This window comes from Danio rerio, chromosome 16, assembly GCF_052040795.2.
Source record: "Danio rerio strain M-AB ecotype USA chromosome 16, GRCz13ab, whole genome shotgun sequence".
Classification (NCBI taxonomy): domain Eukaryota; kingdom Metazoa; phylum Chordata; class Actinopteri; order Cypriniformes; family Danionidae; genus Danio; species Danio rerio.
The window spans coordinates 30,906,020-30,927,679 of NC_141036.1; the positions used below are offsets into that span (position 1 = coordinate 30,906,020).

The 21,660-nt window shown below is 36.0% G+C and overlaps 1 protein-coding gene across 2 annotated transcripts in view; it reads left to right on the top strand.

Moving 5' to 3' along the window:
- ptpn3 (protein tyrosine phosphatase non-receptor type 3) overlaps nt 1-21,660 on the top strand; it is a 58,026-nt gene that overhangs the window by 21,371 nt on the left and 14,995 nt on the right. For both annotated transcript variants that reach the window (XM_087287090.1, XM_087287091.1), the window contains exons 9-22: nt 1,075-1,162; nt 1,270-1,358; nt 1,670-1,733; nt 1,913-2,043; nt 2,139-2,264; nt 8,735-8,848; nt 8,950-9,040; nt 13,680-13,757; nt 13,848-13,904; nt 13,991-14,147; nt 16,105-16,262; nt 16,367-16,457; nt 18,495-18,559; nt 18,701-18,841. In XM_087287090.1, coding sequence (XP_087143216.1) covers nt 1,075-1,162; nt 1,270-1,358; nt 1,670-1,733; nt 1,913-2,043; nt 2,139-2,264; nt 8,735-8,848; nt 8,950-9,040; nt 13,680-13,757; nt 13,848-13,904; nt 13,991-14,147; nt 16,105-16,262; nt 16,367-16,457; nt 18,495-18,559; nt 18,701-18,841 — 1,450 coding nt within the window. The remainder of the gene's footprint in view (nt 1-1,074; nt 1,163-1,269; nt 1,359-1,669; nt 1,734-1,912; nt 2,044-2,138; nt 2,265-8,734; nt 8,849-8,949; nt 9,041-13,679; nt 13,758-13,847; nt 13,905-13,990; nt 14,148-16,104; nt 16,263-16,366; nt 16,458-18,494; nt 18,560-18,700; nt 18,842-21,660) is intronic.

A 21,660-nucleotide genomic window follows, 5' to 3' on the forward strand; every position in this document is an offset into this window, starting at 1 on the left:
TAGAACCTTATAATTCTAAGGTGATGATTTAATGGAAGTAGGGTTGTGCGATAAATCGAATCGCAATCATGGTTTGAAACATTGCGATTGGCTAATCGCAGAAGGCTGCGATATGAAATATATATGTATTATATAATTTCCCCCACCCAGAGCAAATGCGTGACTGCTTTCTGCATGTGATAGTCTTACTAGCCAATTGAGTGAGCACACTTTCGTTCTGCCCAAACAGAATTGCGCAACCAAACTGTGGAAAGCCCACAATAAAACATACAAACAAACAGGAAAGAGTGGATAAGTGGGATGATGGCGTTTGCTGCTTCATAAGCATTAATAGATGGTAAATGTCAGTAATGTGGGAATATTTTGCTTTCAAAGTCACAGACCAGCACTTAAAAAAGCACCACAGGCAGCTATTTGAGGAGAGTCTTGCTAAACAGTCAACTAAATTTATTGCCAGTGACACTCAATCTAGTAGCTAGCAACAGCAAAGGACAATTTCAGTGTTGTTTGCAGCTGTTACACTATATGAAAACATCACAAAGGCACCAGGGGATAACTAATGCCAGAACTCACTACTGTTTGCTCTAGATACAAATTAATGTTTAGTTTCTGAATATTTATAAACAAATTTGAATAGAAGTTGGAGTAAGTTCCTTTTTTAACTAACGCTCACCTCATTTTAGCAGTAAGAAGCTACAATACAGAATTTGGAGACAACGCTTGACTGCAAAATTAAATCGGAAATCAAATCGAAATCACAATATCGAAAAGTCAAAAAATCAAGAAATCGCAAGTAGATATTTTCCCCAAATCGCACAGCCTTAAATGAAAGTTAAACTTACCCCATACTTATCTCTCAAATTAAATGGTAGTTTAACGCTCAATAAATAGTTTTAATTTAATTTGACTATTTTTTTACCAATTAGCATGGAATGGGAAAAAAGATATTTAAAAAAATGTCATTTGAAAAAGCAAAACAGAATTTGGAAAAAGATATTACACTGATTTCACTGTGCCCTATTTGATTTTCACCGCATGCAGAGTTTAACAGTGCTTGTCTGAATGTGTGTTCAGAGGTCTCTCTCAAAGTGACGCCGAGCTGTGCTATTTAAATACAGCCAGAACATTAGACCTGTATGGAGTGGAGCTGCATCATGCTCAGGTGCAATTTGCATTGAAAATCCTGCAGCTATAATAACATGCAATCTTGTTTTAAAGTGGTCATGTTGATGAATGATTTAGTTCTCTTTTTTTAATCCCTGTCTATAGGATGCCAGCAACCCTGCCGTTTGGGTGGGCATTACATCAGGGGGCGTGGCCTTGTTTTGTCATTTAATTTGCTCCAGCTTTTTCCCCTGGTGAGTTCTGCCAATCAGATCCCTTTCCCTTTCTCTCTTTGTAAGTACATATTTTGACACATGCTTAATTTTTGTTCTTAAAAAGTCCACTTTTTTAACATTAATGTTTCTCTCTACTATAATTGACGTTTGAGAGTGCTACAACTATCGGGTTATGATCTGTGTTGTGATTATCATTACAATGAATAATTTACAAACACTGCAGAAAATTATAATTAGTGTTATTAGTATAATTAAAAGCCCTCAAACCACTGTTTTGATTCTGGTGTCATTTATTTCTGCACACTTTTGAATGCCTCCTTTCTTTTCAGGATTAACATCATCAAAATTTCATTCAAAAGGAAGAGGTTCTTTGTCCACCTACGCCGAAAACATGTAAGATACGCATGCCTAATCATGCTCATCCATCAAAACAAAAACAAAACACATAAATTAGCCTAATAAAGCCACATATTTAATGCCTGAAAGAGTCTGAACACTGCAAAGGCAACATCTTTGTTTCCGACTTGATGATTTGTGTTGTGTGTTTTTCCTCATTTTAATATATTGCACAGGGTGAGCTGGGCCACCATGTGGTTTCTCTCTCCATGCCAAATTCACGTGCCTGTAAGAACCTGTGGAGATCCTGCGTGGACCACCACACCTTTTACAACAGGAAACCATCTCATTCAGCTTCAAAACTGAGGTGAATAGGCAGTCTTTATTCCTGGAGTTAATTAGAGATCATTGCTGCCAACACCAAATGAGTATGTGAGTTTAATTGCATGTGTTTTGTTAAAGCTCTATCCCCCTGTACCGAAAGCTGGTAGGAGAGCAAATGTTGAACCCAATGGTGAGGTCCAGCTCAGTGGAACAACTGGAGACCAAGAGTCTACCCTCACGGTCACCACCTAACACACCTAACTGGTAACTAGGATATATTATAGATCTTTTTTAAGGGAATGATTGAAAGCATTTTATGTATGTACTGTACAAACAACACAAACTATTTTTTTTTATGAATTATAAAAGGGCCATTATATTTTACAACATAATATTATACAGTTGAAATCAGAATTATTAAACCTCCTTTGAATTTTTTTCTTTTTTTAATATTTCCCAAATGAGGTTCAATAGAGCAAGGACATTTTTACAGTATGTCTGATAATATTTTGTCTTCTGGAGAAAGTCTAATTTGTTTTATTTTGGCTAGAATAAAAGTAGTTTTTAATTTTTTAAAAGTCATTTTAAAGAGCCCATATTATGGGTTTTTGAAAATTCCCCTCCATGTAGTGTGTAACACAGCTCTAAGTGAAGTGAAGTATCCAGCTAAGGCTTAAATCTGTAAGAATAAGGTGTTTAAAACTGTTGATTCATTTATAAAAGAGTCGATTCATAGTGCTTCAAACGAGTCGCCTTGATACCGACTCATTAGGTGTTTCGCCATGACGTACGAACGAAACAAAGTTTTTCACGTGCACGCGCAAACCCGGGAGATTTCAAACCTGAGGCCCCGCCCTCTGACGCAGTAACCCAGACACACACACACACACACACACCCACAAACACACGCACACAAACATGCCGGTCGATTGAAGTCACATTGCAGATGGATATATTGAGTCTCTACCCAAAGATGAAACCTCAGCATTATAGCCAAGCAGTTGGAAACTACTGGAAACTTCTGGAAGCTACATGCTACAAAGAATACTTCATCTGCGTTTGTTAAAGGAAGGATCAGTAACTTACTGATGGACATCAGGATGGGTTTCTTCCATTTCTCAAGTGTAAGTACGTGCGGTTAAAGTTGTTGCCTCGTTGACTCTAGCTTGCAAATGTATTTAGTTGTGATTTGTTACTTGTAACCGAGTGTACTGTATCAGGTTAACTGGCTATATTCTCTTATCGCGTGCAAAGTCACGTTAAAAACGCGACGCGTGGTGCTTTGTTTATGGAGCTCCGTGGTAACGTTAGAGGTGTGCATACCCGCGGCTGTCCCCGCGCCAGATTTCTGCGGCGCGGGAATAAATTTCCGAATAAATCGCCGGAGCGGTCGGTAACGGGTTTGATTTGGGACGGGAGCGGGCTGCCTGAGAAAGAGAAAGATGTGTCTGCTTGGTGCTTGTGTGTTAGTGCGCACGCGCGCGTATGAGAGAGAGAGAGCGAGCGAGCGAGCGAGCGAGAGCTTTATGCTTGGTGCTGTGTGTGTGTTTATACAGATTTTCGGTTTTGTTCTCCCCCGCTCTTTAGCGGGATCGGGCGCGGCGGGCAGAATACGGGGCGGGTTCTAAGGCTAAAACCTGGCGGGGGTGCGGGCGGAAGCGGGAGCGTTCTCGTCCGGAGGTGTGTGTGTGTGTGTTTGTGTGTGGCAGCTAAAATCCACGCCTACACTATCTAGCGTGTATGAACTGTGATTACTTTTTAAATTGCTGATTAGCTATTGGCCATTTCACTCTCTGACTGAAGGCAGTCGACCAATCGCGACAGACTGTCATCGGTCCAATCAGCGCAGATAGACCTTTTTCACAGCGGAATTGAACACCGGAAGCGCCCTTCGAAGCAGTGTATCGATATTTCCGGGTTCGCTATGAGTCGCAGAGACATGACAGCCTCGGGACAGCGGATGACTTTCTCACGGTCAACTTTGCCATAATTTGGACAAGAAGATGTTGTTCGGTGAATGTGTAAAACTGCCTTAATAAAACAGGTTTTAAAAGATGATACCGATTTGCAGAGTTTGTGCAGAAAACGTGTCTTGTTTGCGTTTGCAACATCAGGTTCCAGTAAGGTGCACAGCCAACAGCATAAAATCTGCTCATTCAAGCCATTCGTAAGCTAGATTAACCTGGCTATTTAACATCCAGCAGGATGAGTTTAATGTCAGTAGTCCCGTCTGTAAACTGTGCTAACCCCCTCCTTCCTTTTTATTCAGAGTCAGATATAGTGAATGGCGAGGTAAGTTAGCTATACAGGCGAGTTGCTATCGGTTAATACATAACAGGTTGTTTAATGCTCGTGAGGTTTTCTCAAGTCTGGAAACACATTAGCTCCTACTCGTGGATAATATTCATTTTTATTATTTATTTAAAGAACAGAAAATAACATTTTACAATACAAAAATGTACATACCAGGGGGTAATTATAAAATACAAATAATCAAAATGTAATATAACATATGTAATAATGAAATACATTGTAGAGTTCACACATTTTAAAGTGGGTCGAGTTTCTTGTTTAGAGAGTTGATACTGGTATTGTACAAGCATATTTCAGTCATCAATACCTTAAAATCTGGTTTCATATTAGTAAATTTATATTTATGAATGTACAATTTTGTTAACAACATAAGCAAATTAAATAAATAAAACTATTTTCCCTCTAGATTAGGATAATCAAGTAAAGCCCAAATGTACATTTATCCATAATGAAAGAGGTTGAACACAAAAGAATCGTTATTAATACATTTTGCAACTCACCCCATAAGCTGACTATGTACAATGCCAAAATAAGTGTAAAACTGTCTCCTCATATTCGTTACAAAAATACAATTTACATCAATCCCACTTTTTTATAGGACATTTCTTTAATTCTATTTCTAACATGATATTTCTGTGGTAACAGCCACACTTTTCTTCAATTCACCCTTTAATAAAGACATATAATAAAATTGAATATAAGGCACAGTAATGATTTCTTTTTGGAAAAGAGTATGAATAGCTCTATCATTACTCTTGGTATTTAGTAAAACAAAATTTGCCGACATAAGATTTAGTAATATCAAAAGATGAAGCATCAGAAGGATGGTCTTATTAATACCTCTAAATAACATAAATGAATAACATGTTTCTGCAGGAATTGAACCAATAACAGTTGAAAACTTGCTGGGTTTTGTAATATTTTGATTTTGTAATAAAGGACTTCATTGTAAGAAAAGTTTACCATCTTTATTATATAACTGGCTAAACAAATAATTTTACTGTCAAACCAATTAAAAAAAAAGAGATTTGCATTTGTATGAACTGTCTATTATTCCAAAATAACAACAATGTAGGGATAAATCATGCTTATAGATTAATGACCATGATGAGCACTTGTTTGTGGAAGGCAGATAGTTTAACTGGAGTTTTGTCTATATTATAATTACTCATCAAAATAAACCATAGACCACCAGTCTTTAATGAAACATGATAATCTCCGCTTTGAAGTGCATACAGCATACGAGCGTACTCCCACATATAACTTGAAACGGCTTTCAACCCCCTTTAATATTGTCATCCATGATTTTCCCTGTCCTTCGTCTTTCGGGAGATCGTGGTCATTAAAGTAAGAGTGTCGTTTTTGAGTTGGAGCAGCTGGGAACGCGGCAATCACAGCGATGAGATGACCCTGCCATTCTTTCTTGCTCCGTCGCATTGAAACCGGATGTTGTGGTACACTGCTTCGCTTACCGGAACCAGGAAGTGTGAAAAAGGCCTATTAGCTTCGCGCTAAGGAGGGGTTTGGGAACAAATGAATCACTGAACGATTCATACAGGAGTCGCTGGGATAATTAGGTAAAAATAAATGCAGATTATAAGACCATGAAAGTGTTTTTTGACCTTGCATGCATATTAGACTGTTGTTGGAGACCCTTACAACCAAGATATGACCCTATTTCATGTATAATATGGGCTCTTTAAGGTCAAAATTATTAGCCCCTTTAATCTATATATATTTTTTGATAGTCTACAGAACAATCCATGGTTATACAATAACTTGCCTACTTATCCTAACCTGCCTAGTTAACCTAATTAACCTAGTTAAGCCTATAATCTCACTTTAGGCTGTAAAGAAGTGTTTTAAAAAACATCTAGCAAAAAATCATTTACTGTCATCATGACAAAGATAAAATAAATCAGTTATTAGAAATGAGTTATTAAAACTATTAGAAATGTGTTAAACAAATCTTCTCTCTGTTAAATAGAAATTGGGGAAAAAAAAAACAATGGGCTAATAATTCTGACTTCAACTCAAAATAACATTGGGTCATTTTTCATTAAAACCATGCTATATACTGTATGTATGTATGTATGTGTGTGTGTATATATATATATATATATATATATATATATATATATATATATATATATATATATATATATATATATATATATATATATATATATCTTTTGAGTAGAAGCGAAACACAATTTTCAACTTTCTTTTTAAATGCAAATGAGCTGCTTTTCCACACCCCCTTTATCAGAAGTGGGTGGTTACTTTGCAGCTGTTACTCAGAATAAACAAATGATCTTGCTGTGTTCTTTAAAACCTCGTCTGATTAAACTCCTGACATACGGTTTTCTGAGCATACAGATGCCATAATCCTCTTTCATTGTCAACTGTTAAATACACACTAGCTTTTGTCAAAACATTCCCACAGTGTTTTGTATGTCTTTAATATAAACAGTTGGTGACAGTGTCGGTGAAAGGTACTTATGAATGTAACGCATTACAATATTGAGTTATTCTCCCAAAAAGTAACTAGTCATTACTTGGGTACTTTTTATGGTAATAAAATTATGTTACATTTGCATAACTTTTTCTTACCTAGCCGAAGCTTGATCTCTTTCAGAACATTGGGGTAGTTTTTTTTCTTTTTTTTAAAAACAGAGAAGCTCTGCAATTAATAACACGCTGTATAACCTACACCTTCATTCACTTTTTTCTTCATTGCTTTCAAAATAATAAGAATACTTCCATCGCAGAAATGTAAGGTTCTGGCCTGCCATCTTTGTCTCTGTTTCCACAGGGAGCAAATTCTCTCATTGAGTGCGTGATTCAGTGCGACTACGTTGATTTCATTCAGCTGTTTATATTAAAAGTCAATTAACTCAACTAAAAAGTAACCCGCATTACATTACAACGCAAATATTATGACCTTATTTTTTTAAGTAATGTTTTACTTTACTTGTTACTTAGAAAAGTAATATTATTATGTAGCTCACATTTCTTTTAATGCATTACCCCAACACAGATTGGTGAGGAAATTATATGTATCTGTATATTACATCTGTGGAGCAGTTGACCATGACGACAACACACTGCTAAACACAATTCAGCCAGCTCTCACCCCACTATAGACTGGAAACTGAAGATGAGACGTTTGAGGAGTCCAGAAATAGTGCAGAAAAATTCATTCATTCATTTTCTTTTCAGCTTAGTCTCTATATTAATCTGGGGTCGCCACATCAGAATGAACCGCCAACTTCCTCAGCATATGTTTTACACAGCTGATGCCCTTCCAGCTGCAACCCATCACTGGGAAACATCCATACACACTCATTCACACTCATACACTACGGACAATTTAGCCTACTCAATTCACCTGTACCACATGTCTTTGGACTGTGGGGGAAACCTTAGCACCCAGAGGAAACCCACGCAAACGCGGGAAGAACATACAAACTCCACACAGAAACGCCAACCGACCCAGCCGAGGCTCAAACCAGCAACCTTTTTGCTCTAAGACGACAGCACTACCTACTGCGCCACTGCAAAAAAATGTATTGATATAAAGGATAAGGTTGCGTTACACTAATGTGATTTGTTTTATAAAGCATGTGTTTTGTTATATCTGGCATCCCAGCCTGATCTAAAACAAGAAAACATACGTATTTTCAAGTTCAGTCGAACAAAAATGTATGGTTTTAAAAAGGAGGCGTGGCACCCAACCCTGCTCCTAACACAAACTGGCACCCCACTCTGCCTAAACACAACTGTCATTGGGGGCTGAGCAAATCTTACTAAATTGTTCGAATGAGATCGTATGAATTCATACGAAATAACCACTAAAACAAAAAGTTACAAATTGCTGTGAGATTGTGTTGTTCATACACATTATCCCAGAAATTTGACTTGTGAAACCTCAGAGCATCTTGACAATATTAAACAACGCACTTTAGTTTGCAAATGCTGGTGTTCTATTTCGATATATATGGACTGAAATGGTAAACTTAGAAAATAGAGTTGGGAGGGCGGCTATTTACAATCGCTCTATTGCACATCATATCATTGCCTGATTCATCAAGCTCATCTTATATGACCATTACACAACTAATAGACTGCAAGTATGCAAGGCAGCAACATATGCACATGAATGGGCAGTGAGCATGAATGGTTAAATATCATGCGTTTAGGCTGTATAGTGTAAACAGAGATTGTTTTTTTGAGAAGCAAGACTGAACGCTGAGCATTTTCATTCTTAAAAAAAGCAGTAACTAAAACGAAAGACTAATGTAAACAGCACCTAAGTAAAGGAAGCTGGCAGTGTAGAGATCATAATTTGCCCCCTTTAATACTTTTTATCCATATAGTAATCATTTTAAAGGTCTAAGTCTGCATTTTTTTCTTTGTAGGCGAAGCCCTCGTGTGCGTCATGACTTCCGTAATCCTCGGCCATCATCCGTGGACAACTTGACCAATGAAATGAGCTACGTGACCGAGAGCGAAGACGTGTTTTATACCTACAGGCAATAAATCTAATCTGTGCATGCAAATTTACAGTCTTACAGCCATACATTTGTGTTGATTTATTCTTATATTAACTTATTAAAACTAAATTACACTTAAGGAAACCTCAGGAGGAGGAGCGCAGGAGTGGCAGCTGGTCTCATGGTGATGACATCACCATTGAAGAGGATGATCTGCACGTCTGGGATAAGGTGAGTGTTATTACACACGATGACGCAAGATCAAGGGAAACGTGGCACACAACAGGATCTCTATTCAAAAGCTTCATCATCAAGATCATTGCATTAAAATGAGTGATTGATATGAAGAAGCCCTCTGTGGCACAGTTCAGTGTGGATTGTTGCGTTTGATGAATGGGGCAGTTAAAAACTATATTAGATTTGAAGATTATGCCGAAATGAAGAAAACCACTATTATTTACTTCTTGAGTCATTCCTTAAGGACACGGCAGGATAAATTAACCTTTAAATATTCGCGGTCATAGAGAGGATGGGAAAAGGTAATAAAATAAATGGTACAAGATTATGGTGTGGTGGCACGGTGGCTCAGTGTGTAGCACTGTCGCCTCACCGAAAGAAGGTTTCTGGTTCGAGTACCGGCAGGGCCAGTTAGCATTTCTTTGTGGAGCTTGCATGTTCTCCTTGTGTTTGCATGGGTTTATTCCGGGTGCTCTGGTTTCCCTCACAGTCCAAAGACATGCGTTATAGCCAAAGGGAAAATTAATGAATGAATGATTATGGTGCAATATTATTATTATTTTGTTATTTAATTGAAGGAAAATGTATATACAATAAAACAGTAAACATTATGGTGTCCTTCTATCTATTATTGTTTTAACCCAACCCCCAAGACCTGAACATCCCAAGGCAGCTTAACAAAATAATTAGGGTCAAATACAGTAATTACATAGTCTGGAGTCATGCATGTCTTCGCATAACAGCGACGATGGAAAAAATAAAAAATAATTATAGTGCAATATTTAATACATTTGTACAGGCTTTCCGCGATGTCTTAAAGTATTAAAAGTTAATAAACTAATGTAGAGATATTGAAGGCACTAAAAAAGTATTAAAAAGTCTTAAGTGCTATTTTGCAAGGTATTACATTTTATATCATTTTTGATTATACAATGTATGGCTGTATGCTAAAGTTTTCCTGAATTAAATCTGCGAATATCAGGATGCTGTGTAGTTTATTAAATCCCACTAGATTTGACATCATGCTGCTGTGTTTACTGCAGTAACTAAGGCAACACCATTATTTATGCAGTTCTATAGGCGCCAACCTGAAAAATTATCTAGATTTAATGGATTGTTATTCAGTACATGAATAATGTTTTTGTTTTGGATTACATTAATATTTAGTAAATATCCTACAGATTAAAATCTCGCTATTGTTTCCGGTTGAAAGTGGTTATAAGGTTTTAAAATATATGGAAAGAGTCTTAAAAAAGGTCTTAAAAGGTTTTGAATTTCACTCTGATTCCTGTGTATACTCTGTTTGTAATTTTAAGACTGCAATTAATCATTTAAATCAATCAACAATTACATTTTGGTCATAAAACTAGCTCATTTGCGAGTAAAATATTGCCCCAGACATGTCACCATGTATTTAAATGCATAAACTCTGTGATGTGGTCAGGAATACTGTTTGATTGGATTTCAGAAAGGCAATCAAAATGAAGCAGAGGAGTAAATGCTGAATGAAATAACAGGACACAGGAGTCCAGCATTAAGACAGTCAGCTGTCAGAAATATTCTTTCTTATTATGACAGATCCAAGCAGTGCACTGACATTACACTCATGCTGATGAGTCAGGAAAAAAATAACTCTCAAATCACAAGAATTTGACTGGCAAACACTTTAAAGGTGCCAAATACTGCATTGGTTTAATAAGTTAAATTGTTCTCTGATATCTGCATAGTAGATTTATGTCTTTGGTAAGTCCAAAAAAATCTCCAGAAACAGTTTTATAAGATCATTCATTACTCCAAAAAATACCCATAGACTCAGAAGGTCCATGATTGACCTTATATGGCTCGTGTCGTGAATATTACACACACACACAGCATGATGTACACTGAACATGGACAAATATAAACCCAATCAGAGTAACGTTTACCTATTTTGCTCACCAGATTTTTTGTGGATAAAGGCTAAATTATAGTTAAACTTGACAAAAGAGAGTGATAGAGATGTATTTTTCAAAATAAAAGTCCATCATACATAGTAAGGGAAATATACGCTTTAAATAACTAATGGAGGAAATTTAGCACTGTTATCTCACTAAAAAACGTTGTTGCCTATCAAACCCAGCATGAGGCGTGTATAATAATGGTCCCTGAGATTTTTTTTATGATCTCAGAGCTTCATGACATGGCTGCTCATCAGGTCTGGATGAATGACCTAAATTAGACTTGCATGCAAATGCGGAGGGCATGGCCCATAAATCTGGTCACAGTTTGTTTTGTCTTTTGATTGGCCTGTTGTCCACTGGAGATTTACACTCGTGGAATTTACATGAGAATGAGGAAACAGTAGTGTCTGAGGCTCACAGTATGCTCTTTTCCATTTACTGATCTTTTTGTTATTCTAATGGGTATACCCAGATTTTTTTATTATAGGGCACCCTTAAAACAGTAGTAAGGCACAAAATCTGAGACTACAGTAAGATTTTGATTTTCAATTACTAATCAGTTTGAGGAGTTAACTCAGACACCTAAATAAAATAAAATAAACAACTACAAATAAAATAAATACATAAATAAAAAGAATGCAAATTAAATAATTACAATTGCTGTAATTATATACTGTTTCTACAGTAGGTTACTTTTTACGGTCACTTAAGAACTACTTTTATGCTAGTTTATGTATCCTACAGAAGAAAGTTCAAGCTATCAGTGTGCAAAATGGCTTGAGGATGTCTTCTGACAGAGCAATAACATTCTGAGGTCATGTCATTTTTTTTTATTATTTTGTGCTATAATCATACCTGTCAACACTCCCGATTTTCCCAGGAGTATTTCACACCCGTCTCCTGCCCCCCAAAGCTGCTAAAAAAGCCCTAACAGGAAGAATAAAGGAGTGCAAAATCCTACTTTCAGACTTAAAGCCACTAATAACAGGCTATGTTCTTAACAAATGGCACGCAGAATGGGATCAGTGCTCAAAATAATAAACGTTTTGAAAAAATCTAACTTTTTTTAGCTCAAGAGATGATGAGATGCACAAGATGCTGTATCAGTAACACGAGACTTACTCATTAACATTTACTAAAAAGGAGAAGTTCCCCAAAATGTCAGTTTTGCAACAGAAACCAAAATGTTAAACATATACTTTTAGAATTTCCTATTTTTGATGTTATTAGACATCGTTTTTTATCTGGATAGACTTTAAGTGAAGTTTTACAAACTAATTTTCAGAAAAGCACATGATATGATTAATCGAGGCTGGCCTTCGTAATCAGTAATAATCCAAGATTGATTCAAGTTTACAATAAACAGACTGATTTCACCCTATTACCTTACCTTAGTTTTGGAAGAATCCACCCTTCCACCCATCTCCTTCTTTTCCTCCCCTTACCAGGGGGAGCTCTCGAGACATACCTGATCTCGTACCCCCCTACATGCTTATTGACCAGGCGGGAGTCCCGGGCTCAATTATCTCCAAGCTCAGAGTTCTCTCCTGGCACAGCATGCCGATCTACTGTACATGTAAACTCTTGAAAGGTAATATTTTAAAATGCAAATCAGATTTTTATCATATGCATTATTTTATGTAGATGTTTATTTATTGTTATATTTTTAGAGACAAAAAATATATATAAAATGTATATATTATTATTATTTATTATTTATAAAAAAACTATTAAAAATAGTTTATTAAAAAAAAGTTTATTAAAAAAATTATTATTCATAAAATGTTTTGCAAACCATAAAAATCTTTTAGATTTGTATTTTATGTAATATTTATTGCTGTTGATATTTTTTTATTGTTATATTTATTTTATTATAGAAAAGTGATACTTATAATGTAAATTTGATGTGGTTTTGCCATGAAATAGACAGAGGAATTCAGTAAGCCATAAATTCAAAAATCTCCTGTGTTGTTATTTCTCCCTGAAATAACCTGTAATTTGTATGGCCCAATCTAGTTACAAAAATCCCTTTTTTTGTCCATGTTTGTCAAGTTGCCAGGTCTTGTATGAAGTTCATCACCTCACAGAATTGATGAAATATTTAAATCTCAAAGCATTTTTACATCCATCTGGAAACATATGTTACAACCCATATCCCAAATCTAATGCCTCCGCAGAAATCAACAGGATATTTAATATATAACCTATTTAATGACAATTATAATAATAATAATATTGTCAAACATTCATTCATTCATTTTCTTATCACTTATTAAGGGGTTGAGACAGCAAAATTAACCGCCAATTTATTCAGCATATATTGTATCCAGCAGATGCCCTTCCAGCTGCAACCCAGCACTTTAAAACACTCATACACTCTCACATTCACACACACACACATCCACTACGGCCAATTTAGCTTATTCAATTCACCAATAGCGCATGTCTTTGGACTGTGGGGGAAACTGGATCACCCGGAGGAAACCCACACAAACACTCCACACAGAAACGCCAACTGACCCAGCCTGAGCTCGAACCAGTGACCTTCTTGCTGTGAGGCGACAGTGCTAACCACTAAGCCACCATGCCGCCGTTGTCAAACATGCTAGCATTTAATTAATTTAAAGCTAAAAATCCTCAATTTTATTTTATTTTTTTATCCTAAACCCGTTTTTATGGTTATCTGTGCACAGAGTGTGACAGCGGATGGTGATCTGCTGCTTGTTAGGATCAGCCCAGACCAAGATGGCAAGTTTGGCTTTAATGTCAAAGTGAGTTATTCGTTTTCATATTGTTCCAATTGCCTTCAGCTAATTAAGTTTGAGAGCTCGTGGATCAGGATATTCTGGGTTAATGTTTAGGGAGGCGTGGATCAGAAGATGCCCCTGGCCATCTCTCATGTTAACCCTGCATCTCCGGTAAGCCATAAAAAGCCCCGGCTGTTTGAGATTACAAATGGGTGTCAGGATTTTTCTGTTTGCTCAAATATTGGCTATGTTCGCAGGCCGGCCGCTGTGTGCCTCCACTGATGGAGGGAGATCAGGTGTTGCTTATAAATGGACGGGACATTTCAGAACACACACATCAGCAGGTGGTCATGTTCATCAAAGCAAGCCGAGAGTCACACAGCAAGGAGCTCGCATTGCTTGTGCGCCGCAAAGGTGCAGTTTTGTTGTTGTGGATGTGTACGTTTATATTTGGCCAAAACAAAAATGTTGTTGGGGATAATTTATTAGTTATACTTTATCTTTGATGTAGAACTGAATGATTATCATTAGATTAATAGATTCATAGAATAGAGGGAGAATAAATAAGGTAATTTTCATTTTTGGGTGATATTTAAAATTAGCGTTGGGACTATTTAGTTACAGAATATCTAGTTACCATAATTAAATGACTTATCCACTGAAAAAAGCATTAAAAGAAAATATAACTGGTTACTTAAAATATACTTAAATTCTTTATAAATATTCTTTATCATTAGTCTTTATAATGTACAGAGTTCTTTATAAATCTGTTCAGAAAAGCAAAGTAATTGTATTGTTTGTTAGACCAATATCTATTGCAGAATAATTCAGTTTTTTTTTTTTAATGAAACAATTTACATTTGCCAGATAACTGGACATACCTAATAAATAATGAACTGAGTAATAACATCTGCACTGTATTTTGATACATTTAGGGCTCTATTTTAATGTTCTAGGCACAACACTTTTGCCTAGATGCCTAGAATTTTTAGAACAGAAAAATGTGATTTGCACCATGGCGCATGATCTAACAGGGTTGTGCTTATTCTCTTAATAATGTACATTAAACCAATTAAAGTCTCATCTCCCATTTCATTTAAGAGTCAGTTGTGCCATGCCATGACATATTTGCTATTTACAAGACGGACTTTGTAAGTGGAAAATCTTATTGGAAAAACTGAACGCTTCACTAGCGAGAAGACAGTTAAACAGACCATCTGCAGCGCAAGGATAAAGAACGAACCTCCTCTATTCGGCCTTTTTACGTTCTCTTTCGTGTACTTTTACTCGACTTTACTCCTTCACTTTCGTGGATAAGGAAACTGTGTTGTACGCACTCCACTGAAGACATCCATTAGCCTAAATATTTAATTTTGTTTAAGCGCAAAGATTTGCTTAAAAATTATTTGTAAATTCAGTTCTAATATCCAACAAACGAATAAAAAAACAAATATAACAAAGTGTGCATATAATAAATAATACTGCTAATAAAGATAACATTATACATATGCAAATTGAGTTAGTGTTTTTTTTTTGGTAGTGATTTTTATTATTGGTTATTATGTAGAAAGTAATAATTTTTTATTATTTTAATCCTTTTAATTTTTTCATATGTAAAGATATTTGTGTATTAATGTACATTCTGTGTGTATTTAGCAATGTGTAGCATTTTTAACCTGCATAGTCGCATAACTAATGGACTCTGAGCTGGATTTTAGACCTGCTTTTAGATGGTCAATGGTGCAGTCTATTTCAGTTCTTTAAAACAGCAATGCGCCAATAATGCGCTTTAGCACACCTCCTTTTCAGACCAGCACGCCCATGAGGTCACAAAGTGGCGCAAAACATGAACATTGAGGTTGTGCTGGTCTGTAAATAGCTACAAATCGTGCCAAACACGTCTTTCACCTTATTGTGCCAGTGTATGATAGGGCCCTTAGAGTTTAACTTTTTTTTTTTTTTTGCAGTTCTGTTTGTTAACTAAATAATTCTAAACTTGTTATTAAAATAACATTATTGAAGTATTGTTTTATTATTTATCAATAATACAGTTAAGCCAATATTTGACAAAAATTTTAAAGAGGTTCAGTTGTATTGAGGATTGATTAAAGATGAATAGTATTTCCTCTTTGAGTAAATTACTTTTTTTAGACCGTAATTAGAAAAGACAATGGTAATGATGTAATTATTGATTCATTTCTTTTTGAAGTAACTTCAACCCTACAGTGCTTATAATAAGTGGGCATGGCAACACTTAAAGAGTTCCAAACAAACAAAAACAAAACACCGCCTCTGTTGAATAATGCTGACAGCAGTTTAGTTAAACTCTCTGGCAGTAACAAATTTTTTATGTTATTCTTTACATATCCAGGTGTCTCTTTACGAGTCGAACCCACACTACAGCTCGGCCTCACCCTACCGGGTGAAATATCCCCACTGTCCACTCATCCATCTGGAGAGACACTAGAGGAGTCCATGGCCCGTCTGGAAAAGGGTTTGGTCACTGGCACGCTGCTTCTGCACTTTGAGGTTGGGCCACGTGATTGTTTTACAGCATGTGTCATTTGGCATGTGTGTGTGTATTGCTGATAATTGTCATCAGCGCATGTGTGTGTGTGTTTTGCTGCTCACAGAAGTTGTACAGGAAGAAAGAAGGAATGTTAATGTCTTGCGCAAAGCAGTCTGAGAATATGGACAAGAATCGGTACAAAGATGTGTTACCATGTAAGTTGTATTGCTTTTCATGTCCAGCAAGATTAAGTTATACGGAAGACACATTATAGCATTATTGTGTTATTTGGTTATTATATAATAGTTATATCATTTTTTTTTTATTTAAAATCTGGAGGTTTCATTAAGTGGGATTGTTTTACTTAAAAATGTAGACAAACAACAGCTAGGGCATTTTTTTATGTTGTAGTTCAGACTGTAAAGCATGGCACTAACAGCGATGTCAGTTTCCGGGGAATGCATGATTTGGTAAAGTTTCAATGCAGTAATTCTGTCTTCTTGTGATATCAAAATAATCATAAACGGTAGTTGAAAATAGACATCAATGGCTCATATTTATAAGTGGAAAACTCAACATCATGTTGATGCACAGTGTGCCTCAGTTATGCTTTTTTACAGTTTATATAGGGATAGTTGACCCGAAATTAAAAAAAAAAGTGTGTCCAAACAAGTTTGTTTTTCTGTTAAGCACTAAGGAGGATTGTAATGAAGTAATTAGATGGCTTTCTAGCCACCAGAAGAAGGAGGATGATAACTGATAAATGTTTAAAGCACTTTGATAAAGAAAACAAGCGGGTGGTGGCAGCCTCTCATAAATGACAAACTGATAGTAAAAGAAAACAAAACATGTTACAGGCCTGGTCCTCTCTTCTTCCTCTCTCATCACTTTCCCGTTTATTTTTCCATAGTCCTCTGGTAGACTCTAGACCGGTGTGGCAAATAGGTGACGCTTGTTAACACTCACACCGCCGGCCTCATGCTGCAGTCACAATAGAGTTTTTGCATGCCCAATTCTGTTGTACGGCGCTGCGAAAAGTGGTGGGATTAAACAAGATGATCAAACATTAAGAAAGCGAGCGATTGGTCCATGTTTTAAATTCCTGTCTAGAAAGGTCATGTTTTGGTCTTTGATTGGTCTCACGCAATCATGTGATGTGATTTCGCAGTTCAGAGTTCACCAAGCTTGAACTTTCCAAAATGCGAAACTTGTCTCTTTCGTGCGCGTATGAACGGAAGTCTGTGAGGAGAAAAGTGCAGCCTGACCGCAGCTTCACTCTGCTCTCACGGGTCTTGGCATTTATTGTTTCTCATGACATTTATTGTTATTAATGTGATTTCTTACGGAATAAAAAAATTAATTAGTTATTTTACTTTTAAAAACCATAAGTAAACCGTTGCCTTAAAAGTGACAAGTTGACTTTAGTTTTAGGAAAGTGGGTAAACCCATTGAATCTTTTAAGTTGAATAAACTTAATTTTTATAATTATACACAGTTTATTTTACTTAATCATTTTAAGGCAACAGGTTTATTCTCTTTTTTGGGTAAAATCAACTAATAACTTAATAAAAAGGTTTACTCACTTTTTTAAAAAATAAAGTCAATGAATCACTGTTTACTGTGTGTGATTCTGTGTAGATCAGTTACAGAAGTTAAAGTGGAATTGTTGCTGAAGTGACTGATTGTTTTAAGGGTGGTAGTGTAACTTTATTATGTACTTTATTCTTACATGCTGCATGAAAGGTATTATAAGGGCACTTAAAATTTTATTAGCATTTCCAACAACATTTGAATCGCTTTTTATTGCTGTTCATGCACAGTATATATAGTAATCTAAATAATAATTAATAATTTATGCACATTTCATGTATTTTTTAAGTAAAACTAGCATTAGTTTGGTTTGATCTTCAGGCTATATAAGGATATCCCTAAGACACTTTCATGAATAATCCTGGTGTCAAAACAACATTTTAAAGTTCTAAATGAGCCTTCGAAATAACATTTGAAAAACTGAAAACATTTGTTCAGGAGGTTTGTACTTTACAACAACTGCATGACTGATGAGATTGAACAAACCTAGCACACTTGAGTAGATTAGGCCTAAGGTCAAACATATTATTTTATTATTATGCGTATAAGCTCCCGATGGGGAATGAGGCGTAATGCTCTTTAAAACTAGTCTTCAGAGGTGTTTTCACATAATCCGCAAATCCCTCTTCCTCATTCTCTGCCCGTTCATTCTTTTCTTTCAGATGACATCACCAGGGTGGTGCTGCAGGAGGAGGGGGACGATTACATCAATGCTAGTCACGTGAAGGTATGTCTCATCCCAGTCATTCTTTTCATTGCTTCACTTTAGTGTTGAATTGAAAAGTTTTGATTCATGATTCTGGGTGACTAGCTGAAGACTTGACGATTTGTGTTCCTCTGTGTGTGTGTGTGTGCGTGCATGTGTCAGACTGAGCCAGCAGGTTGTGTTTTGCAGTACATAGCAGCTCAGGGTCCACTGCCGCACACCTGTACACACTTCTGGAGGAGCGTGTGGGAGCAGGACGTCAATGTCATCATAATGCTGACTACGCTGACAGAGAGAGGACGGGTACTTCAGCACATGCTCGCCTCATATGAAACAAAAACAACCAAAGAGTTCCATCAAGTGCTGCAGTATTAATAAACATGAACATACTTCAAGGATTTAGTTGACCTCAAAAAATAATAATTCTATCATCTTCTACTCGCTCCCATGTTGTTCCAATCCCATAAGAAGTTTGTTCATCCTTAAAACACAAATGAAGATATTTTTAATCAAATCTCAGCCATTTCTCTTCCTCCATTGCAAGGTCTCTGGCTTTCACAATGTTATGAATAAATAAATAAAACAGAATTTTAATCCATTTAGGCTTTAAATAACATTTGAACATTGATCTGCAGATTTGGTCATGCAAGCTAAAGCATGCTTGCTTGATGCGCAAGAACCAATGAGGTTTATTTTTGCGTGTCATGTGACGCATTTAAGTATTCGCAAGAACCAATGAGCTTAATTTTTGTTGAAGGTTCCATGAAATTAAACAAGTTTTTGAGATATTAGTTCGGAGTGACTCAGTGGCACAGTAGGTAGTGCTGTCCCCTCACAGCTAAAAGGTCGCTGGTTCGAGCCTCGACTGGGTCAGTTGGCGTTTCTGTGTGAAGTTTGCATGTTCTCCCTGTGTTCACGTAAGTTTCCTCTGGGTGCTCCTGTTTCCCCCACAGTCCAAAGACATGCGCTATAGGTGAATTGGGTAGGCTAAATTGTCCGTAGTGTATGAGTGTGAATGATTGTGTGTGGATGTTTCCCAGAGATGGGTTGCAGCTGGAGGGCATCCACTGTGTAAAACATATGCTGGATAAGTTGGCGGTTTGTTCTGCTGTGGCGACCTAAGATTATTAAAGGGAGTAAGCCGAAAAGAAAATGAATGAATGAATGATATTAGTATCAGTATTGTTAGTTTTTAGGATATCTATTCATTATTCTTCAATGCGCAAGTGCGCTCGGTTTTGCGATTGTTTTAGAACTTTCAATTCAGTTGCCAATGGGAGAAATGACTAGGAATAATAAACGGAAACAGTCAAACTACTTGCTTTACAAACAAGTGTTTGCATGACTATACAGACAAAATAGAATAATTTAATAAGAAAATATCAGTTTGCAAGACGAGCTGTTTTTTACATCTAAAAATGAATGGAAGGGAATGAGACCGGACGTCTTGAGCCAAAAAGATTCAAATGGCTGCGCCCACTCGTATGTGGAGAATAAGGTGAATAAGCTAGTGTGCTCCGAAACAGTGACAAAATTCATGTTTAGTAGATAAAAAATTGATATCAACATTAGGGATGTCCAATCAGGTTTTTTTTGCCTCCGATTAATTTGATTTTGAGTATTCCGAAACTCGATCCGATACTTCTATAATACATAAAAAAATAATAAAAAAAGAGCGAAGAAACAGATCCAAGATGTTCCTTATTTTTTATTTAGTTTAATTTATTTTAACATTCAACAACTCTGTTAACAAATTAAGCACTTCTTTGAGCTAGCTTGAACAATCAAGTAATAAATAACATAAACTCTTCACTTTTGGACTTTAGTGCAACAGTAAATATTTTAAAAATAAAATAAAATCTAATATAAAAACAAATAGCTCCTCAACTTAAAATACCCTGCAGGCATGTAAACGAAAAAGTCCCAGTGTTTGCAAAGGCATTCACCAATATTGTCTCTGCAACAAAGTGATGTCATGCAGCACACGTTGCTGTTTCTGTGTGAAGGCCAGAAAGAGGTCTAACACTGTGTCGCCGGATGACTATATTTTTATATCATTTTTATTGAGTCTGAAATTGCGTAATCAGACCCGATGTTCGATCACATGATCGAATCTGGAAATTACTAATAAACATGTAAAGCTTGTAGTTTGTCACTTCCGCTTAAATGGATCAATTGTCTTATTCACTGATTTACTTATTCACTGATCAAAAGTGATCAGTTACTTAAAGCAAGTAAACGAATTGTCTTAAAAACAACAAGTTGACTTTACAAAAATAATGTAAGTAAACCCATTGTAACTCGGAACTGTTAAGCTGACTTAATTTTTATAATTATGCAAATTCTACTCACTTTTTTAAAGTTCCGTTTAACAGTGTCAGACAATTTAGCACTTCTCTTTTCTAGTAATTACTGTGATTATTACAATAATGCAAATTTGGTACTTCATTAAGTCTATAAAATCTTCAATTATAGCCTGCTCTGAATATAGAAGACACACTGGAGTCTGGAAGAGCAGATTTTTTTTTACTGTATGTCATTTTGCTAAATGAAGAAAAGCTGTTAGGGTGTATTGAAAAAAGTGATTGGTTTAATTTCCTTTCAAAAAAATTAAGTATAATTTGCATAACTATAAAAAATTAAGTTCACTAGCTTTATCACTTTTTACACTGTCCCAAGCTCTCTTCATGTTTCAGTTAAGATTACGTCATACATTAAATAAAAAATGCACATTTTACAGCACTTTACGAGACCTTTAAGAAGGTATGGTTGAGCTTCTGTTTATGGCTGCATCCCAAAGCTCTAAAATGCTTGCTTCAGAGGCAGCATTCCAACACAGAAAGGCATTCGAGGTGCGTTCAAATCCCAAATCTGCTTAACATCAATTTTGAAGACAGCAAAGATGTGTCTTTTGGAATCCCAAAATCCTGTTTTTTTTCTTCTTCTTTTTCTTTTTCTGAAAGTTAAAAATCTAAAGATCATCTCAAAGCTTTGCTTAGGTGTAAGTTTGTGTGTAAATGTAGGTCTTTGAACAACAAAGCTTTTGAGTACTTTTCAGGAGAAGTTAGTATTATAGTAAGTTCTTGCGATATTGTACATCATTAAATCCTTATGCTGTCTCA